The sequence below is a fragment of the Tribolium castaneum genome, chromosome 3 (assembly GCF_031307605.1).
Source record: "Tribolium castaneum strain GA2 chromosome 3, icTriCast1.1, whole genome shotgun sequence".
Classification (NCBI taxonomy): domain Eukaryota; kingdom Metazoa; phylum Arthropoda; class Insecta; order Coleoptera; family Tenebrionidae; genus Tribolium; species Tribolium castaneum.
In genome coordinates this window covers 20,781,707-20,799,653 of record NC_087396.1, presented here as the reverse complement: position 1 = coordinate 20,799,653, position 17,947 = coordinate 20,781,707, and the positions used below count along the sequence as shown (strand labels likewise).

General features: G+C 33.5%; 2 protein-coding genes across 4 annotated transcripts; one reads left to right on the top strand and one right to left on the bottom strand.

Moving 5' to 3' along the window:
- Positions 1–2,510: 2,510 nt before the first annotated feature.
- On the bottom strand, positions 2,511–4,316 carry LOC659891 (forkhead box protein D3). The gene has a single exon (XM_008201953.3). The coding sequence runs from the start codon at positions 3,764–3,766 to the stop codon at positions 2,942–2,944; it is 825 nt and encodes a 274-aa protein (XP_008200175.1). The 5' UTR covers positions 3,767–4,316; the 3' UTR covers positions 2,511–2,941.
- Positions 4,317–11,086: 6,770 nt separating this feature from the next.
- Positions 11,087–15,615, top strand: LOC659825 (putative phosphatidate phosphatase). 3 transcript variants are annotated; one of them, XM_015981507.2, is made up of 5 exons: positions 11,087–11,453; positions 11,523–11,674; positions 14,417–14,959; positions 15,055–15,154; positions 15,204–15,615. In XM_015981507.2, exons 1-4 carry the CDS (start codon positions 11,381–11,383, stop codon positions 15,142–15,144), a joined length of 858 nt encoding a protein of 285 aa, XP_015836993.1. In that variant the 5' UTR covers positions 11,087–11,380; the 3' UTR covers positions 15,145–15,154; positions 15,204–15,615. The 3 variants fall into 3 exon arrangements, with proteins under 3 accessions (XP_015836993.1, XP_064211968.1, XP_015836991.1); XM_064355898.1 differs by lacking the exon at positions 15,055–15,154 and having other exon boundaries at positions 11,088–11,469; XM_015981505.2 differs by lacking the exon at positions 15,055–15,154 and having other exon boundaries at positions 11,089–11,453.
- The last annotated feature ends 2,332 nt before the right edge of the window (positions 15,616–17,947 follow it).

Sequence of the window (17,947 nt, the reverse complement as noted above, 5' to 3'; positions counted from 1 at the left end):
GCGGTACAGTGGCATTTTTGAGGCCTGATGTAGAGCCGTTTGTGTACCAGTTGTTAATATGCGCATAATAAAAGCATTATATCCCACTACAAGTCCAATTTCATGATTCGGGGTCATGAATATCGAGTGTTAAAATTAAAATCCACAGTCCTTAAGCCATCGAATAAAAGCTGAAGAGCTTTTGAAAGTGACGCAGCTGCGAATAGCAGGGGGGCGATCACGGCAGGCCTGTAAACAGCGGGGTTTTCAGTGATTTAATTTTGGAGCGATCAGGTGTTTTCCATTTAATCGAATCAGTATTCCATCGAAATCGCAATTATTAAATTACTTGTCGAGTTAAGAAGCTTAGCTCTTAAACACACACATGTCTTTGTGATGAGAGCTCGGAGGATCACGTGCCGTGGTCGCCTCTGCCGGCCCCAGGGCGCCTTAATGTCACTGTGTTTTAAACCGAACGGTAAACAACGTAATGTACACTTAATCAAAAATACAGTTTCAAGGGACGGACTGGGGTTTTCGTGTTGTACGTGGGGTTGGATCGGGGCTGGGGCGGCGGGCGAGTACGGATCTGCTCGATTGGACGCCTGTGGCACTCGATTAGCGAGCTCTTGGTCGTGCGAAAGTACAACTGTAAGTCCGTGTAAGCGGAAGGTAAATAACGTTGCAATTATACGCCCGACGCCCACTTCTCTGCAAACAAGTGCACTGATAATGCAGCATGTGATGGGGAATTGCTGGGGGTGCACTGCGAGAACAACGACACTTTATGACGGATTTCAGACGAATTAATTCCCTGCTCACATCAAAGACAAATTATTTTTAATCAAAGGAGAATTGCACAATGTGACTGCGGAAATGCTAATTTTGCTCCAAAACCACCCATTTTCCAGCACACAAGGCAATGGTTGTGTATCTTGTTGCAAATGAATATTTATTTTATGCTGATGTTTTCGCAAATTACGATCTTTTCGAAAACTAGATTATTTATTTATTTTATAAGATTTTGTCGCAACAAACTGGGTCAGATTATGATATGTATACAACATATTGTAATAAAATTAAGTTGTGCTAACAACTAAGTTACGACTCTTAAATTACGAGTAAGCATTTCAAAAGATTTTGGTGAAACAAGTCCGAAAAGTAATAGGAATACAAAATATAGTAGATACACCTATTGGCTGTTTCAAAACTATAAAAACGCCAACGTGGCATTTTCTCTCAAAATTTCCTATAAATATTATTCATGGACTTCGAAAAAATAATAGCTAATGTAATGTATACTTTCAATAAAAGATCTAATCATTAATAACTATTTTACAATTTTATCATAAAATAATTTGGTAAAATGGGACGTTGGCGTTTTTATAGTTTTGAAACCTCTAATACAACAAGTTTTAAAGTCTTAACGCACGAATCCAAGTTTAAAAAGCTACTTATTTTAAAAATAGAGTGCCTTGAGGCCTTTCGCAGGAGGTTCTACGAATTTTCTTTAATTTACCCTCTTTTTGTCGTTTTAACCAAAATTTTTACTTTAATCAGTTTAGAAATTTTTGCGACAGTTGGTAGGAAATTGGTAGGTCTTAATTTTAAAAGTCAAATTTTATCTAATCGCCCACAATGTTTCATTCAAATTCTGTAAAAGAGCAGAAATATGGGAGACAGTGAAGATAATCTTAGTACATCTCCCGAAATACGGTCAGGTAGAATTTTTTCATTTTCTGTTTTTGACACTTGACATTTAAACTGACATGTACTTATGACACATCAAGCTTTACAAACCTAAAAAAATTCGTAAAATGTTACGAAAATTAATTAAAATGGAGTTAAATTACAAAAATATCAAAATAAAATTACAAATAATTTTATACTTTCGAGCAGACTGTTCTGACTAAACCTCACATTTTTCACAGAGTGAGGATACTATACTTGGTTCACTTTCATAAAAACCATTGTGGTGCAAATGACGAAGCTGTTACCATGACAACTCATATAGAAGCTAATGCCAAGACTACCTTATTTGCACCACAATGGTTTTTATGAAAGTGAACCAAAAGTATATATTTTAGTTAATCAATAGTTATTAAGCCTTAGCGCATTTATTTTTAAAATCTAATTTTCATTTTAATTTTGTTGTTGCTGATACTTTTTCACTTACTTTTGTGAAAGAGTATTTATTTTAAGAAGAATACGCACCCATTTATTTTTTAATCAGCCTGTATAGCTTTAGTTATTTAGGTTTATAAAACATTTATTATAAAATTCTTCATTCTGAATCCAGTGAGACTATTGGTAGGTCGATGCGACAATCCTTTTTATGGAGATTTTCTGTTATAATTTATAGCAGTTCTTGTTGAAAAATTTGGTTAAAGTGCGCAAACTGAAAGTGTAAACTACTCTGATGTTCTTATGCAATTATTTCTCTGTTGTATGTTTCGTTTTGTTTATTTGATTTTTAAAATCGAACGTTTTTTATATGAGGTTTCTGGGGTGTGGTGAAATAAAACGTGGTGTTTAATTATGAATTTATTTTAATTTGAAATCTCGCCTTATCTATGTGCTACAAATGAATTTGGTAATTGCTTGAAAACTTCTGTCGCCAACTATTTACATAAGTTACGTGGTGACACAGCAAAAATTTCCTGACGAACAGCAATTCAGAGATAATACGATATAATCTTTAGTAAAAATAATGACTAATAACAAAAACGTAAACTAGAACATTTGTACAAGAATCCTACAGCATTATGTACACAATACACAAATACATTATGTTTAAAAGTACGCCAAAACTTATTTTAAGTTGCAAATCTATACATAGTATATAATCAAATGGCTATAATCGTACCTTCCTAAAAACTGAAAAGCCTATAATAAATATTGCAACATGAAAAATCACATTAACTAAATCTTTGGTCTAAATTCGGGAAAACGGCGTAACATTTCACCTCGTCCAGTCGTCGGCCAGCGGCGAAAAGGCCGACACCTGGTTGTGAATCCTCGAAATATCCGAGTCTTTCTTCTGGTGCTTGTTGCCAATGATCGAGTCGATCGAAAACCCATTTTTGCTCTTCTTGATCTCGCTCGTGATCAGCTCCTCGGTGTCGGACGAGACGGGCGTGACCGCCGGCTGGACCGGCACCGGCTTGCAGATCCCCGGGCCCATGATGCCCAGCCCCAGGTTGAGCCGGGACAGGTCCATGGGCGGCAGCATGGGCGGAATGCCGGGAATGTACGAGTAGGGGTTGTGCAAGTTGGGGCTGAAGAGCGAGTGCTGGTAGTTCTCCTGGGTGAGGAAAGAGGCGACCATCGCCGAGGCGTGGTGGTCCCGCAGCATGATGTTGGGGGAGGGCCGCTTGTAGCGCTTCCTGCGGCGCAGGAAGCTGCCGTTGTCGAACATGTCCTCGGCCAGGGGGTCCAGCGTCCAGTAGTTGCCCTTGCCGGGGTTCCCCGGCTCCCGCGGGATCTTGATGAAGCAGTCGTTCAGGGATAAGTTGTGGCGGATTGAGTTCTGCCAGGCTGGGAATTTCTCCCGGTAGTACTGGAATCTGGTCATTATGAACTCACAGATGCCGCTCAGAGTGAGTTTCTTCTGGGGCGACTGGAGGATGGCCATGGTGATGAGCGCGATGTAGGAGTACGGGGGCTTGATGAGCTGGTGCTTCTTGTCCTTCTCGGGGGTCTTGCGCTCGTCGGAGGAGCCCCGCAGGTCGAGGGGGCTGTCCGACACCGCCAGCAAATGGCGACACCCATCGTCCATCATCAACATCCAGCTTAGGCGCGACACTCGAAGACGCACTAAATCATCGCGTGTTATTTAAATAAATTTAAACACACTAAACTCCACCGCAAATATTTTTATCTCGAGCGCGGAAAACAAACACACTGGCCTAATTGCGATTAAATCACATTTTATCGGGAAGTTTCAAGACACTGGCTGGGCGATGAGCGCGATTAGATCGCTAGCAGTTGCTATCTGGAAATGTTATCCCAATATTATCTTGGCAAGAACAATGATGGTTCAAGCCACCACATTTCCGGCTACGATGTGAGAAAACAAAGCGGTCGGAGTGGGGCTGATGCCACGACACGCCCTGCTACCCCTAGACACGCCCCTTTCACCCCCAAGGTACCAGGTTTATGTGAGGATTTTCACGTTCCTGAAGTGGGTTTATTATTTGCTGCCATTGATTTTTTACACGATTCCAGCGAAAATCATGCGAGCTTTACGTGAATTACGACCACTATAATCCGCCTTATTTAGACAAACAGAGATTAACAGATTAAAACGCTTCAAAATTCTAAATTAAGCCCTTGGATACGTCATTACTCATGACGACATTTAATGGCTTAAGCCGTATTCAAACATTGCTATAATCTGGAAATTGCGACTTGGAAAACTATACATTTCGACTCAATTAGTTCAAACTGCCCTAAACCACTGATAAGGCGCCTTTTAGCCTTCTCACTTGACAACACAATAAAGGTTAACCTGGCAATCATTGTGATTTTTTTAGATTATTATCGGCATATTTTGTGTAGGTTTTGTGTTTATTTTGTGGCTTGACGTAATTGTAAATCATTGGTATTTATAGGATTTATTCTTGATCATAATCTCAAATATTTTTTATCAGATGATTAGGATTTACTATTGTATTGCACACACAAAATTAAATAACGTCACAAGTAATACATAAGGTTTAAACGGTTAAAAAGATAAGCAAGTAATTACTCGGGCACTAAAAACTAAGTGTTTAGCAAAAAATTATATTTACCCGGCGCCTCCACCAAAATTTATTTATGCAAAAGAAGAATGGTTTTATTGCGAAATCTTTATCCCCCAAACTAACATTAACTGACATTTACTAAATTATGGTTTGAAGTTCTCTAAAACTTTTTCTAATAATTTTTCTTTCTATAATTGTATTTTACTTAAAAATATAACCACAACACCAGTGTTTTTATTACGTTTTCACAAGAGTAGATAGTGTTTTATTATTTATTTTTTTCTTTCTTTTTTTGAATTGCAATACAAAAACTACAAATAACTACTGATATTTTAAAGTAACTCACTGATTAATATTTGGTTAAAAATTTAATTTTGACACTGGCCTCTAATATAGATTTTAATTATAAAAAATTAATATATGTTGTCAGTGTACATTTTAATAATTTTTCTAAACGTGAGAGAAAGACGAAAAAGCGACTATTTTAAGACATACAATAAAAACCTAAATTCATCTAAATTATTTTCAAAGTGGCTAAACTTCCGAAACTACGAAAGATTTTAAATCTTTAATATAGCAGTGAATAAAAGAGAGCATACTGTACCCAAGTTATCTGACATAGTTTATAACACATGTCAATTTTTTGTCGCAATTTTAATTTACAAGGTTCTTTTTAAAACATTACAGCTTTTGAACCCTCACTATAAACGAATTTTTTTTTGTATTTGATAAACAAAGGTTCAAAGAATTTTAAATTTCAAGACTAGTGTGATTTATTTGAAATGATGATAAAAAAAGTTGGGGATTTTATCTAATGAATCTTAAAGAAAATCTGCAGCAGCTTGAAAAATAATGTAATATGTGTTTTCTATAAAACTTCGACCGTTTTTAGCTCTTTATTTTTATTATTAATCAAGTAACAATGGCTCGAATCCTAAAAGAATCACCCTGTACAGTTTTATGTTGGTATTAAATTTAGTTAATTTTTTATTAATTTCTCGTAATTTCAATACGCTTAACTAAAAAATTACCAGAAAAAATAAAGTAATCGTCAAAAAATCTGTTTTCTAGTGCTTTAAAATCAAGTTTATATTTATTTAACACTGTATATGTTGTACAGCCGCCCAAAAAGAAAATGATGCTTCCATAAACAAACGCCTACTTAAATAATTTATTAATTGGAAATGATATTCTAAATAAAATAAAATAAGAAGCTGTATTTGTTTGTTATAATAGGGCATTAGGGGACGGTTTACTTTACAAAAAGCAAAATTAAAACTTAATTCCGAATTAAACTAATTCGACATTAAGTTGCCATTTAAAATGCAAATATCAAGTTAATCTCGAATTAATATTTATTTGCAATAAAAATGTTCTGTAAACCGAATAATTTTATTTTGCATGCACTAAGTGATAGATAAATTAAATTTATAAACAAACCAAAAAAATTTTTGGCTTCTTAAAGAGTCGAAACGTCGCGACGAACTTTAATTTTTTTTTCATTTGTATTAAAAGAAAATTAATAAATGTTAATCAACTTGAAAAAAAAATAAAAACTTTGGTCTTAAGTTATCTCTTGTGATGTTAAGTATTGTTAAACATTTCCAGTGAACCTGATATTCACAGTAATGGTCAAAATTTTAATCACGCTATTTATGAAACCATTAAACGTTTGGACATATTTGCTTTTTTGGATTTTTGTTTTACCTTGTTTTATGCACAATAAGTTTATCGATAAGAAATAAACTCCGTATAAAAACGATCAATTTTTTTATTTTTAATAATAATTATTTTGATTTTTTTGGCAACCGATGGCAAAGTAATCTCTTCTTGGTCTAAGTCTTTAATAAAAATGAAAATTGCGGCAAAAATTAGTAAATAAAACTGTTTTTTAATTGTCAAGAATCTTATACTGAGTGGTATAATTTTCCAAAAATCGTTTCAATTTTTTTAATATTATGAACTAGTAGTCAAAGCTTGTGATTAATGATTTGCTTATACATGTATGTGGTTGTTCTAATTTAAGTTATTTTTTATACAGAGTGAGTATTTTTATTGAATATTTCATCAACAAAAAAATACGTAAAAAATTGCTACTACCCCAAAAACTGCGTTTATTAAAAATTTTAATTTTTATTTACCTAATATTTTTTGTATTTTTTACACAACGCCTAAGTATTAATTAATTAATTAATTTTAATTATTGGAAGGGTAGAACGCTGATGAATTCTGTAAGATATAAGTTTTTGAGTAAAAAAAACACCTTGCACATCTAAATTGGAACCTGAAATTAGGAAATCCCTTGAGTTTGGCTCAAAACTGGGCGTTTTTTATTGAGTTTTTCCCGTGCCTAAAATTCCTCAAAGCCCTGTTAACAATTTCGCCAGCATTTAAATATCTGCACGTAAATCCGTCGGTCATTAAGCGCTTGAAAGTCATTCCAACCACCATCATTCGAAATTATTATGTAAAATCCGTCTATTTGTTAAAATTCCACTCGGCATCACGTCAAATTTTGTTAACTTCATCGTTTGTAAACATTTTAAGTTGAAACCGCCACCACCGTCGTATAGGAAAAAAACCCTCACTGCGCCCCTCTTCGAAGAGGTGGAGCGTTCGAGGGTGTCCGAAGTTGGTATTAGTCAGTGGCCCGAAATGGGTGGAGCTTTGTCGTCTTTGTTTGCAATGTAAATAATATTTTGCACAATGTATACACCTTTATGGGCATGAGACTGTGACGCGCTGGGACACCAGACCCTCGCACGCTCACAGTCTGAGATTTGTTGCGGATCTCGTATGCATAACTATGGTTTGACGTTAGAATGTGAAGTGCTTGTTATATTAGATTCATCCACTTGGTAACACGCTTGACTACCCCTTGGAAATAATTTGAAATGCTTCGGGTTTCTGTTTTGCGACGAGGCTTTTCTCGTTAGCATTTTACGCAAAAAACTCAAATCAAACATGAAACGCAGTCGTGACGACTGGATTTTTCGCAAACTGGCAATAAATTAATGTTAAATTAATTATTGATTGACTGATTAAGAAATGAACAAACACAATAAGCATAAAAAAAATTCGGCGGAATTAAATGGTGGTCACATAAGCTTTGTACTGACATGGTCGCTCAAACAAAGAGAGTTTTATTCCAGTCAATGTCAATATAAATAGCACAGAAGATATTACACCCGACGGCTACAATTTAGTATCTATTGGTCTTTATTCGTATCGAGCTTTTAGCCGTCTGTACACATGCCTAAAATCTGTTCCAAATTGCACTACACCATCAAGCAGTTTTATCAAGCTTTAAACTTTTTTGGATTCTGGGTGGACTTCTGCCCAGTGATAATATTGTGGGCAAAAATAATTTTTTTCGTTCAAAACTTTTAATGAAAAAGAACGCTTTTGCCAAAAAATTTGCAATTTGCAATTTATTTGGACTAAAATGGGCTTGAAGTTAGGGCAAATTTTAATTTATTTTTCAGCGTCATTTAGTTTAAAAACATTGGCATTTTTTTCTTTTTTATTTAATTATTTTGACATGTCCGTTTAAAAAAACACCCGTTATACAGGGTTATTCTTTCAGGGTCTAATACATTAGAAACTTTTTCACTTTTGTTAAAGCTTTGAAATTTTGTATACGATCTAAATCGACCATTTTGGGTACAAATGAATTATTTTCAAAATGGCTGAGCTTCCGGAACTACGAGAAATTGGCGTCAACTTTGATATTTTAAACAGTAACCACACAATTTTATTGCATTTTTGAATTTACCGAAGTTGTTGGTACTTATCTGTCACAGTTTTTGAAATATGTCAAATTTTTTTGAAAAATTTTCATTAGCAAGGCTTTATTTAAAATACAATAGCCCTTGAACCCTTTGCAATAAATGAATAATATTTTTCACGTTCGATAACCGAACGTTTAAGGAGCCTTCTAGATTTTCAATACTGTCAATTGACAAAATTCAAGGCTAGTATGATTTTTTTCAAAATGGTTATCAAAAAACAACTTACTCAATTTTTTCAAATAAAACGACTCTATTTTCTTAACGGCAATCAACAAAACATCGACATTTATGGTGTCCTAGTTCAGGAAATAATCACAAAAAACAGATTTTACTTTGTAATTTTCATCATTAATCAAGTAGGCATTGCAAAATGGCCAACAATTGTCAAACTTAAACATTTTATCCAGTTTACAGCTGGTTTATTACCGAATAAGCGGTAAAACAATAATATTTGATTATAGTTTCTTTCTAAGTTTGTGAATTATGTAAAGTAACTCGAATTTTAAAATCTGCCATCGAATTTCGAACTTTTTGAATGAAAATTGTGGTCAAAATTAGTATTTCTTTTAAATAACAGCACACCTTTATCGAATTTTTTGAAAGCTTACACGATTGAAAATGAAAATAATGAGCCAAAATTCTGTTTTTTGCGATTATATCAGAAACTATAAGAGATAGACGTAGAAGATGTTGGTAAAAGTCTTCATAAAAATCAATGTTCTTTAATTACAATTGAAAAAACAGGGCCATGATGTAATAATTTTTTGATAATCATTTTCAAAAATCATAGTAGCCTTGTAATTTGACTGTTGACAATCCTGAAGATTTCAGGAGACTCTTGATACTTTTTAGATATCAAAATCGTCGATTTAGATCGTATATAAAATTTTAAAGCTATAGCTATGTTAGAAGTTAAAAAGTTCCTAATATAGACCCTATAAAAGAATCAGCCTGTATATTTACTGCACTGTTAACAATCCAAAAATAAAATATTAATTTATTAATATCATTAGTTTAGAATTTTTTTCATTTGTATTCATTAACATTTATTCACTTCAATTGGGGCAACAAGAAAAATACATAAATGCGTAAATGCCCTACCAAATTTTATTGTTTTCTTATCATTTCTGTCAGATTTTATTAGTTCTCAAAGAGAAAAAAGTTGGGAGCCACTGAGCTAGAGTTGTTTTTGTTACGGAAAAAAGTACAAAATCAGTTAAATAATGTTAGTTAATTGCCGAGAAACTGTCATTTCTTTACTCATTAATCATTATATTGATTAATGGTTTGCGGCTTGGGCCTTGAATTAGCGTCACAATCAACGAAAAATGTGCAAAATCCGTCTCCGGATGGGGTCATATGCGTTTAATTAACTTTCCAAATCGAATCGGATGATCCAGTAATTTGTGACGAGGGAATCGCCAACTGTCTCATCCCACCACATCATCACATATGCAATAGAGGGCTGTGTGTGCGAAAAGGTTTAATGTGGGGGGACCCCCAACAATTGCTAATCCTCAAGGGCTGATTCCAGCCGTTTCATTGAGCTCTGACTATTTGCTCTCAGCTTGGCATCGTTTACACCATTCTGCTTTATCCCTCAACGATCTCACACACTGATTGAGCTGAACAGGAGCGGCCCCAAATTCCGCTCTTTTTCCACGAGATTAAAGCAATAAGGCCATCGAGACGGCATAATGAAATCAGCGATTGAATTAGACAAAATTATTAACCAAATGAACGCCGGACTTATACTCCTAACTGTGCTATTATTAATTGTTTAATTGTAAGATTATTATTGTTTTAAACAAATTATGTTTAGTTGTGTACCACGCGGCGCCCTCTGTGGCCCGGGTACCAAACAACTCCAAGCGCTCAGATCGCATAATAAAGATGCCTGTTTTACCAACTCAATTATCAGAGGTAAATTCAAAACGCTCAATTAGCTACGACTAATTTTTTTATTTGTATGCTACCAGAACTCGAAATGAGACAAGTGTTATCTCGCGCCATTTCGTACAGGGTGGTCTGTTTTAATTTTTTCGAGTGTCATTAAACCGACTTGTTATCTTAATGCATTCCGCCACATGTGGTGCGTATTCAAAGAATTTTTTTATGAAATTATTTAAATGTAATTAGTGTTCCCAAACAGGAATTAACACTTCGATACTTTAAACAGACCGTGATTTATGTGACATAAACAGACCACTTGGGAGCTTTCAGATGCTTCAATAAAAAAATCAGTTTTATTATTTAATTGTGGTTTAGCGATTTGTGGTCGACTACTGTATTGAATTTCTGCGGTTTGTTCAAAAATAAACAATGAATAAATACAAATAGAAAATTTCCAGTTTTATTATGTGCTAACATTTACTTACTCACTGCCTGGATCGATAATGACTAAGTGGGACAACAAAGCCTTTTATAGCTAGATTATACCTAACTATAATCTATCGAAGTATTAAATGAAGATTACTCGAAAATTTTCGGAATTTTTTGTTCAGTGGGCAAAAATTATTCAATTAAATGTTGCGCAGCCGCTCCTCTGTGAGTATAAATGACAAAGGGGGGGATTACGATCGCGAGCCAGTTCTCAGACAGGTGTTAGAATATCTGTCTCTGTGCTGCACACAGGGTTTGGTGTTATGTGTTATTTAATCATCGAAAATGCCAATTAATCGCCCGTTTAAACGTGAAGTGAGGGAGCGGTTTAGATCAATTCAGCCCAATTAATTATTGTTACCAAATTATTATGATAATTCGTTGCTAATAAATAATTAAATAAAAGAGTTTGAATTGAATTGGGCGATAAAAGACATTCCTATGACACTTTTAGTACTCGCTGAGTGAATTTTTCGTGGAAAAATGGCAAGTGAACGTGAGACTATAATTGTCCCCGGAAAGAAAATACTCTTGGACGTGTTTCTAGTGGCATTAGGTGAGTTCAGGGCACGGTAACTAGGTCATTACAAATTATCTTTATTGTACTATTTTTTATTGTTTGCAGTTGGTTTCCCGATTTTGTTTATTTTTTTATGGCTCACTCCGTATCGTCGGGGCTTTTTTTGCAACGACGAGGACCTTATGCACCCATATCATCCCTCGACGGTGCCAAGCATCTATCTGTACATTGTGGGCATTATCATGAATTGTACTGTGGTGAGTGTTGCAGGTGAAGTTAGTCTAAAAAGATCGATGACTCAGTCGCGTGTGCCCAGCAGGTAAAAATTTAGACTCATTGTGTGGGGATGTCGTAAAGCTAATTTTAAATTTCTCGTATATCCGGTGGTAATTTGAGAGTGTAATCTAAACTTCCAGCTCCAGGGTTATAAAATTCGCTTCCTGTTTAAAAATTCGGGGCAGAAAAACAACGCGATTTCGCTAAAACTGATAACTTTTAACCCTTGAATGGTCATTGTTTATTGAGCGTTATCGGGTTTGAGAAATCTGAATCAAGTGACTGGGTTTAGACTAAATACGTCTACGTTTCGTAATTGTTAAGGGAATTTGTGAGATAATGAAAGTGGACGGTTTTGAAATTCTTATTCAAATTTCCGGATGCAGTAAATTTCACTGTCTTTTGTAAATAAAAGCTTGTTTACGGTTCACTTTTTCGTGATGTACTACTGCTTGTAATGATGACGGTGATAAATGGGCCCTGATGATGCCAAGTTATTTGGCGAAACGCCTCTAGACGCCAATAAAAGAAATTTCGTTTCATTTTTTTACAAGTAACCCAAGGATAATAATATCTGTTGCGAAAATATTATAATAATTTCTCGATTATCCGGAATGCTGTGTTGGCCGGAAAACAACACGTTTTTATTCGGAACCATGGATATTTCCACAAAAAAAAATTCTAAAATTTACTGGATACCTGATTTTTGAGTCCCACTAACTAAAAATCTTGGACTAAAATCATTGATTCAACTGTTGAATCCAGGATGGGGTCTAGGAAGCCAAAGTTCAATTTTATTTTTTTATAAATAAAAGCCTAATGATAAATAATAAATAAATAAATAAATAAATAAATTATTATTACCTAATAAAATATTCTTGGAAGATTTTCGAAGTGTAAAACAAGGAAGTTGTAGATATTTTATGTTTAGAAAGTATTCTTTTTCCGTCCAGAAATTTGTACTACTTAAACAACTGTAGATAAACATTTCCTGTTTTTAAGTTGTCGTTTTTTTTTTAATATTCTTGTGTCAATGAGACCTAATGATTCCAAAAACTTAGCCAAATTTACTAGTAAAAAACAATGTTATGATTAACAATCAAAAATGCAAAAAATATTTTATTGTAAGTATTGTAACATTTTTTGGATAAAAAATTGTTGGGGCTTGAAATTTTTATTAATTTATTTTAACATAACGAATTTCATTCAACAGCTTAAGCTTTACAAGTCTAAAATAAATAAAAATAAAAAAAATAAAAGAAACAATGTAGAAAAAATTTTAAAAAATAAAGGAACTCCATATCGTTCAGAATAAAATCGTATTTTATCCATTATTTACTTCATGGTAAAACTGAATTTTATCGTCCAGAAAAATAAAAGTTCACAACCATTGTTGTTTTTCTGTTTTTTTTATTGTTGATTTTGTTGATGTTTATAATTGTCAATGAAAATAACTCAGTAATTCAATCAAAATAATGAAGGGTGGAATAAAATTTTGTATTCTAGACGACGATAAAAGTCACCTTTATCTTCTCAAGCGCCCTCAAAGATAAAAACTAATTTTATCATCTAGTACAATAAATAACCATTATTTTTTGTTATGGCTGTATTTTACAGGAAATTATTATTTTATTATTATTTTTTTTTGTGTATGAATTTCGTAATAAATAATTTAATGTTAAATTATTAAATAAAATAAACAGTCGTCCATTATTAGGTATATTTTATTAGGTAATAAAAAAATAAGTCTTTTTCGAGAAATTATTAACACATTTTTTTATTTTTTATTATTCCTAGAAAGGTAAAGAAATCTCTATCAAAAACAGTAAAGAAAAATATCGGTTACTTAAAAAAAGTTGCTACATGGTGTCAAAATGTAGCATTTACTATAAAAATAAAATCGACCTAGCTTTTTTTTTGAATTTTTTGAAAAATGACATACCAACTGTCCCTACTGAAGATATGAATTTTATGCGTTAATTTGAACCCACCTGTATATTTTTTAACTGTATTTGAAGTTTGAAATATTTTTATTATTTTTTATCAAATAAAAAAAATGATGATAGTATAAAAAATATTTTTTATTAATGACAGCGATAAAATTTTACCTAGAACAAATGTTTCAGCCTGATAGCCTGATTACTTGTCATTCCAATTCAATAAAAATGCCAACATCGCATTTTACCAAATTTAATTTAAATAACGTTGATAAAAATGTGAAATAGTTGTTGATTATTAGATCTGTTAAATTACATTCTCTATTAATTTTTTGAAGCACATGCATAATTTATAACAACTGAAACTGACTTTGAGAGAAACTGAGGTGTTGCTATTTTTATCGAATTATAATGGATATTACAAAATTATGTAATTTAATAATGGCAATAAACTTGTGGTGTGGTTATAAAATTACATTTTCCTGCAAAACACTTATTGGGTATTTAGATGATCTTTAGATAAAATATCGTGAATAGAATCGTGCGTGTCAATATTTGCACTAATCAATTATCGTGTTTCGAAATTGGCAAAATACTTAAAGCTTTTACACAAACTCCAATCTATTGATTAAAAAAAAAAACATGAGTATATGCAGTGCCAACGCTGACTCATAAAATCCTCCGCCTGATTTTTATTATTAGACTGCATAATATGTAGCAGGATTTGTCGTCCAACATCTCCATTAACTTGTCATTCTTCATTATTGCAATTTCCTCCAATCCTAGATGATCCTGATCGAATTCCTGAACCAGCCGCAAACCAGCCACGAAGTGACTTTCTGGAAATTCCGCGTCCCCTTCTGGTTCTACAACGTCTACTACGTCCTTCTTGTTTTCGCCTTCGGCATGGCGTGCTCGCAATTAAGCACCGACATCATGAAGTACACAGTGGGCCGTCTCCGCCCTCATTTCCTCACAGTCTGCAAGCCCGACATCAACTGCTCGCTGCCCTCAAACCAGCACGTCTACCACGTGGATTTCAACTGCACCAACAAGGACTACATCCACAACGCCAGGATCATGAAAGAGATGAGACTGTCATTCCCTTCAGGACATTCCTCTTTCTCCATGTACACAATGCTCTATTTTGCTATTTATCTGCAAAGGAGAATGGACTGGGACGGCTCCAAGCTCTTGAAGCACATGCTGCAGTTTTTGGCCGTTGCGGCCGCCGTTTTTGTCGCAATGACGCGCATTTCTGACAACAAACACCACTGGAGCGATGTTCTAAGCGGACTGGTTATTGGGACCATTGTGGCGTGTGTTACGGTAAATATTTATTATCATTTATGTTATCACTACCCCAACTTGACTAATAATTTATTAATTGAAATGAAAAATCTGTGCTTCTAACCGAATTACAGGCTACTGTTGGGTTTAAACACGAGTTTGTTCCTTTTAACGAGTATGAATACATCCCAAGTAGTCCTCCTAACACTCACACTTCTGTTTAATGTGTCTAAAGTAAAAAATAATAACTTGGGAGAAGTTTCAGACTAATTCGTTGTTTCAGGCTCGTGTTTTTTCAACGCTGTTTCAACAACACCCCACACAGGATTTGGTAAGGAAGGATTTTCTTGAACTGCAAGGAGTTAACGGAAATAACGCCCAAACCGCGTAGTTTTTCAAGCGACCTGATTTGTACTTAATCATATCACATCACGATTATTTATTTGTTAAATTGAGATTGTTTTATATTTATTTATTTATTGTTTAGGTGTTAAGACTCGATAGCAATAAATTGTTAGACAGTATTGAGAAACATCGGGAAATGTGATAGACCTAATTTTGTACCTCGCACTCGGTAGAAAGTACCGCCAACTCGTGTTTGATATTTTTGTATTCATAAATTGTGATAATTTGCTGGCCAGGCCCCAATAAGTTGAGTTGTAACCAATTATTTTAATAAATTTTTCCAATTTGAATCTGACGCCTATTTTTGACATTACGGTGACGATAGCACTTTGGAAAGAGCTAGCACCATGAAATTTCCAGCGGACCAGTCAAATCACGGATGTGCGTTTTCAGCACTTTGCGACGTTGCCACGTTTCTCACAAATTATAAGAAAATAAATTATTTACTCATTTTCTTTTAAAATTCAAGTGTATTGTTATTAAAAAAAATAAAGTAAATGCAATTTCAAACTTGTATCTTGTAAATAAGATAATTATTCGTTAATTTCTTCTTCAAAAACATTATTTGAAAAAAAAAGTTAATAGAACGACATACTAATTCAAACAGAGGGTTAGATGTCTTCCCAAACTTTTAGAGGGTTGAAATTTTCAAGAAAGGTAGAGTATTTAATGGGCTTTCATGTGGAATGGGTTAAATGCGTCGACAAAAAGAAATAGTACTAGAAAAAAATATTTAATATTATTAATAAAATGTTGACATATTTCAAACTAAGGGTTGGATGTCTTCCCAAACTTTTAGAGGGATGAAATTTTCAGGAAAGGTAGAGTATTTAATGGGCTTTCATGTGGAATGGGTTAAATGCGTCGACAAAAAAAATAGTACTAAAAAAAATATTTAATATTATTAATAAAAGGTTGACATATTTCAAACTAAGGGATGGATGTCTTCCCAAACTTTTAGAGGGATGAAATTTTCAGGAAAGGTAGAGTATTTAATGGGTTTTCATGTGGAATGGGTTAAATGCGTCGACAAAAAGAAATAGTACTAGAAAAAAATATTTAATATTATTAATAAAATGTTGACATATTTCAAACTAAGGGTTGGATGTCTTCCCAAACTTTTAGAGGGATGAAATTTTCAGGAAAGGTAGAGTATTTAATGGGCTTTCATGTGGAATGGGTTAAATGCGTCGACAAAAAAAATAGTACTAAAAAAAATATTTAATATTATTAATAAAAGGTTGACATATTTCAAACTAAGGGATGGATGTCTTCCCAAACTTTTAGAGGGATGAAATTTTCAGGAAAGGTAGAGTATTTAATGGGCTTTCATGTGGAATGGGTTAAATGCGTCGACAAAAAGAAATAGTACTAAAAAAAATATTTAATATTATTAATAAAAGGTTGACATATTTCAAACTAAGGGATGGATGTCTTCCCAAACTTTTAGAGGGATGAAATTTTCAGGAAAGGTAGAGTATTTAATGGGCTTTCATGTGGAATGGGTTAAATGCGTCGACAAAAAGAAATAGTACTAAAAAAATATTTAATATTATTAATAAAAGGTTGACATATTTCAAACTAAGGGATGGATGTCTTCCCAAACTTTTAGAGGGTTGAAATTTTCAGGAAAGGTAGAGTATTTAATGGGCTTTCATGTGGAATGGGTTAAATGCGTCGACAAAAAGAAATAGTACTAAAAAAAATATTTAATATTATTAATAAAATGTTGACATATTTCAAACTAAGGGTTGGATGTCTTCCCAAACTTTTAGAAGGTTGAAATTTTCAGGAAAGGTAGAGTATTTAATGGGCTTTCATGTGGAATGGGTTAAATGCGTCGACAAAAAGAAATAGTACTAGAAAAAAATATTTAATATTATTAATAAAATGTTGACATATTTCAAACTAAGGGTTGGATGTCTTCCCAAACTTTTACAGGGTTGAAATTTTCTCTTTCTTGGCAGCGATCTTGTGATAAGTATCTGGGTAATAATAATAAAATCACAATTCGTGCATTTTGATAAATTATAAATTTTTGAAGAACTGTTTTTCTCGTAGGTACCTTAAAACGAAAATTAGTTTATTAAAGTCGTGTTAATGAGCCCATCTTTACGAGATAAAAAGGTAAAAATGGTTTACCGATTATTTGGAAAACATTTATCTCGTAGATACCTTAAAACAAAAATTATTAGACAAATTGTTACACCTTTCTAGAGCTGCTGAATTCATCTTTGGAAAAGCTTAATATTTATTTCACAAAATAATGTGATAAATTTATGCAACAAAGCTATCTTTAATAGGTAATTTAAAAGTAATTTATACAGCGTGGTCCAGAACTCACTTCCCAGCGGAAATGTGCTGGTAGAAAAGCAATAGAGATGATAAAAATTCAAAAAAAGTAGGCCATTTATTTTTCATTTAAGTGATACAGAGGTTTCAAACTGACCAATCCCAGAAGCTCGCTTCCAGGTATAGGCAGGCATGTTACAAAGAACGAAAAATAATTCGAGTCCACACTTTTGTTATTCGTTCTACCTATTTTTGGAACAAGGCCTTCCGTGATTGATTACTTTCAAACGTTCTTTTCTGTCAAACGCAGAGAGTTAGTACTTTTTTGTA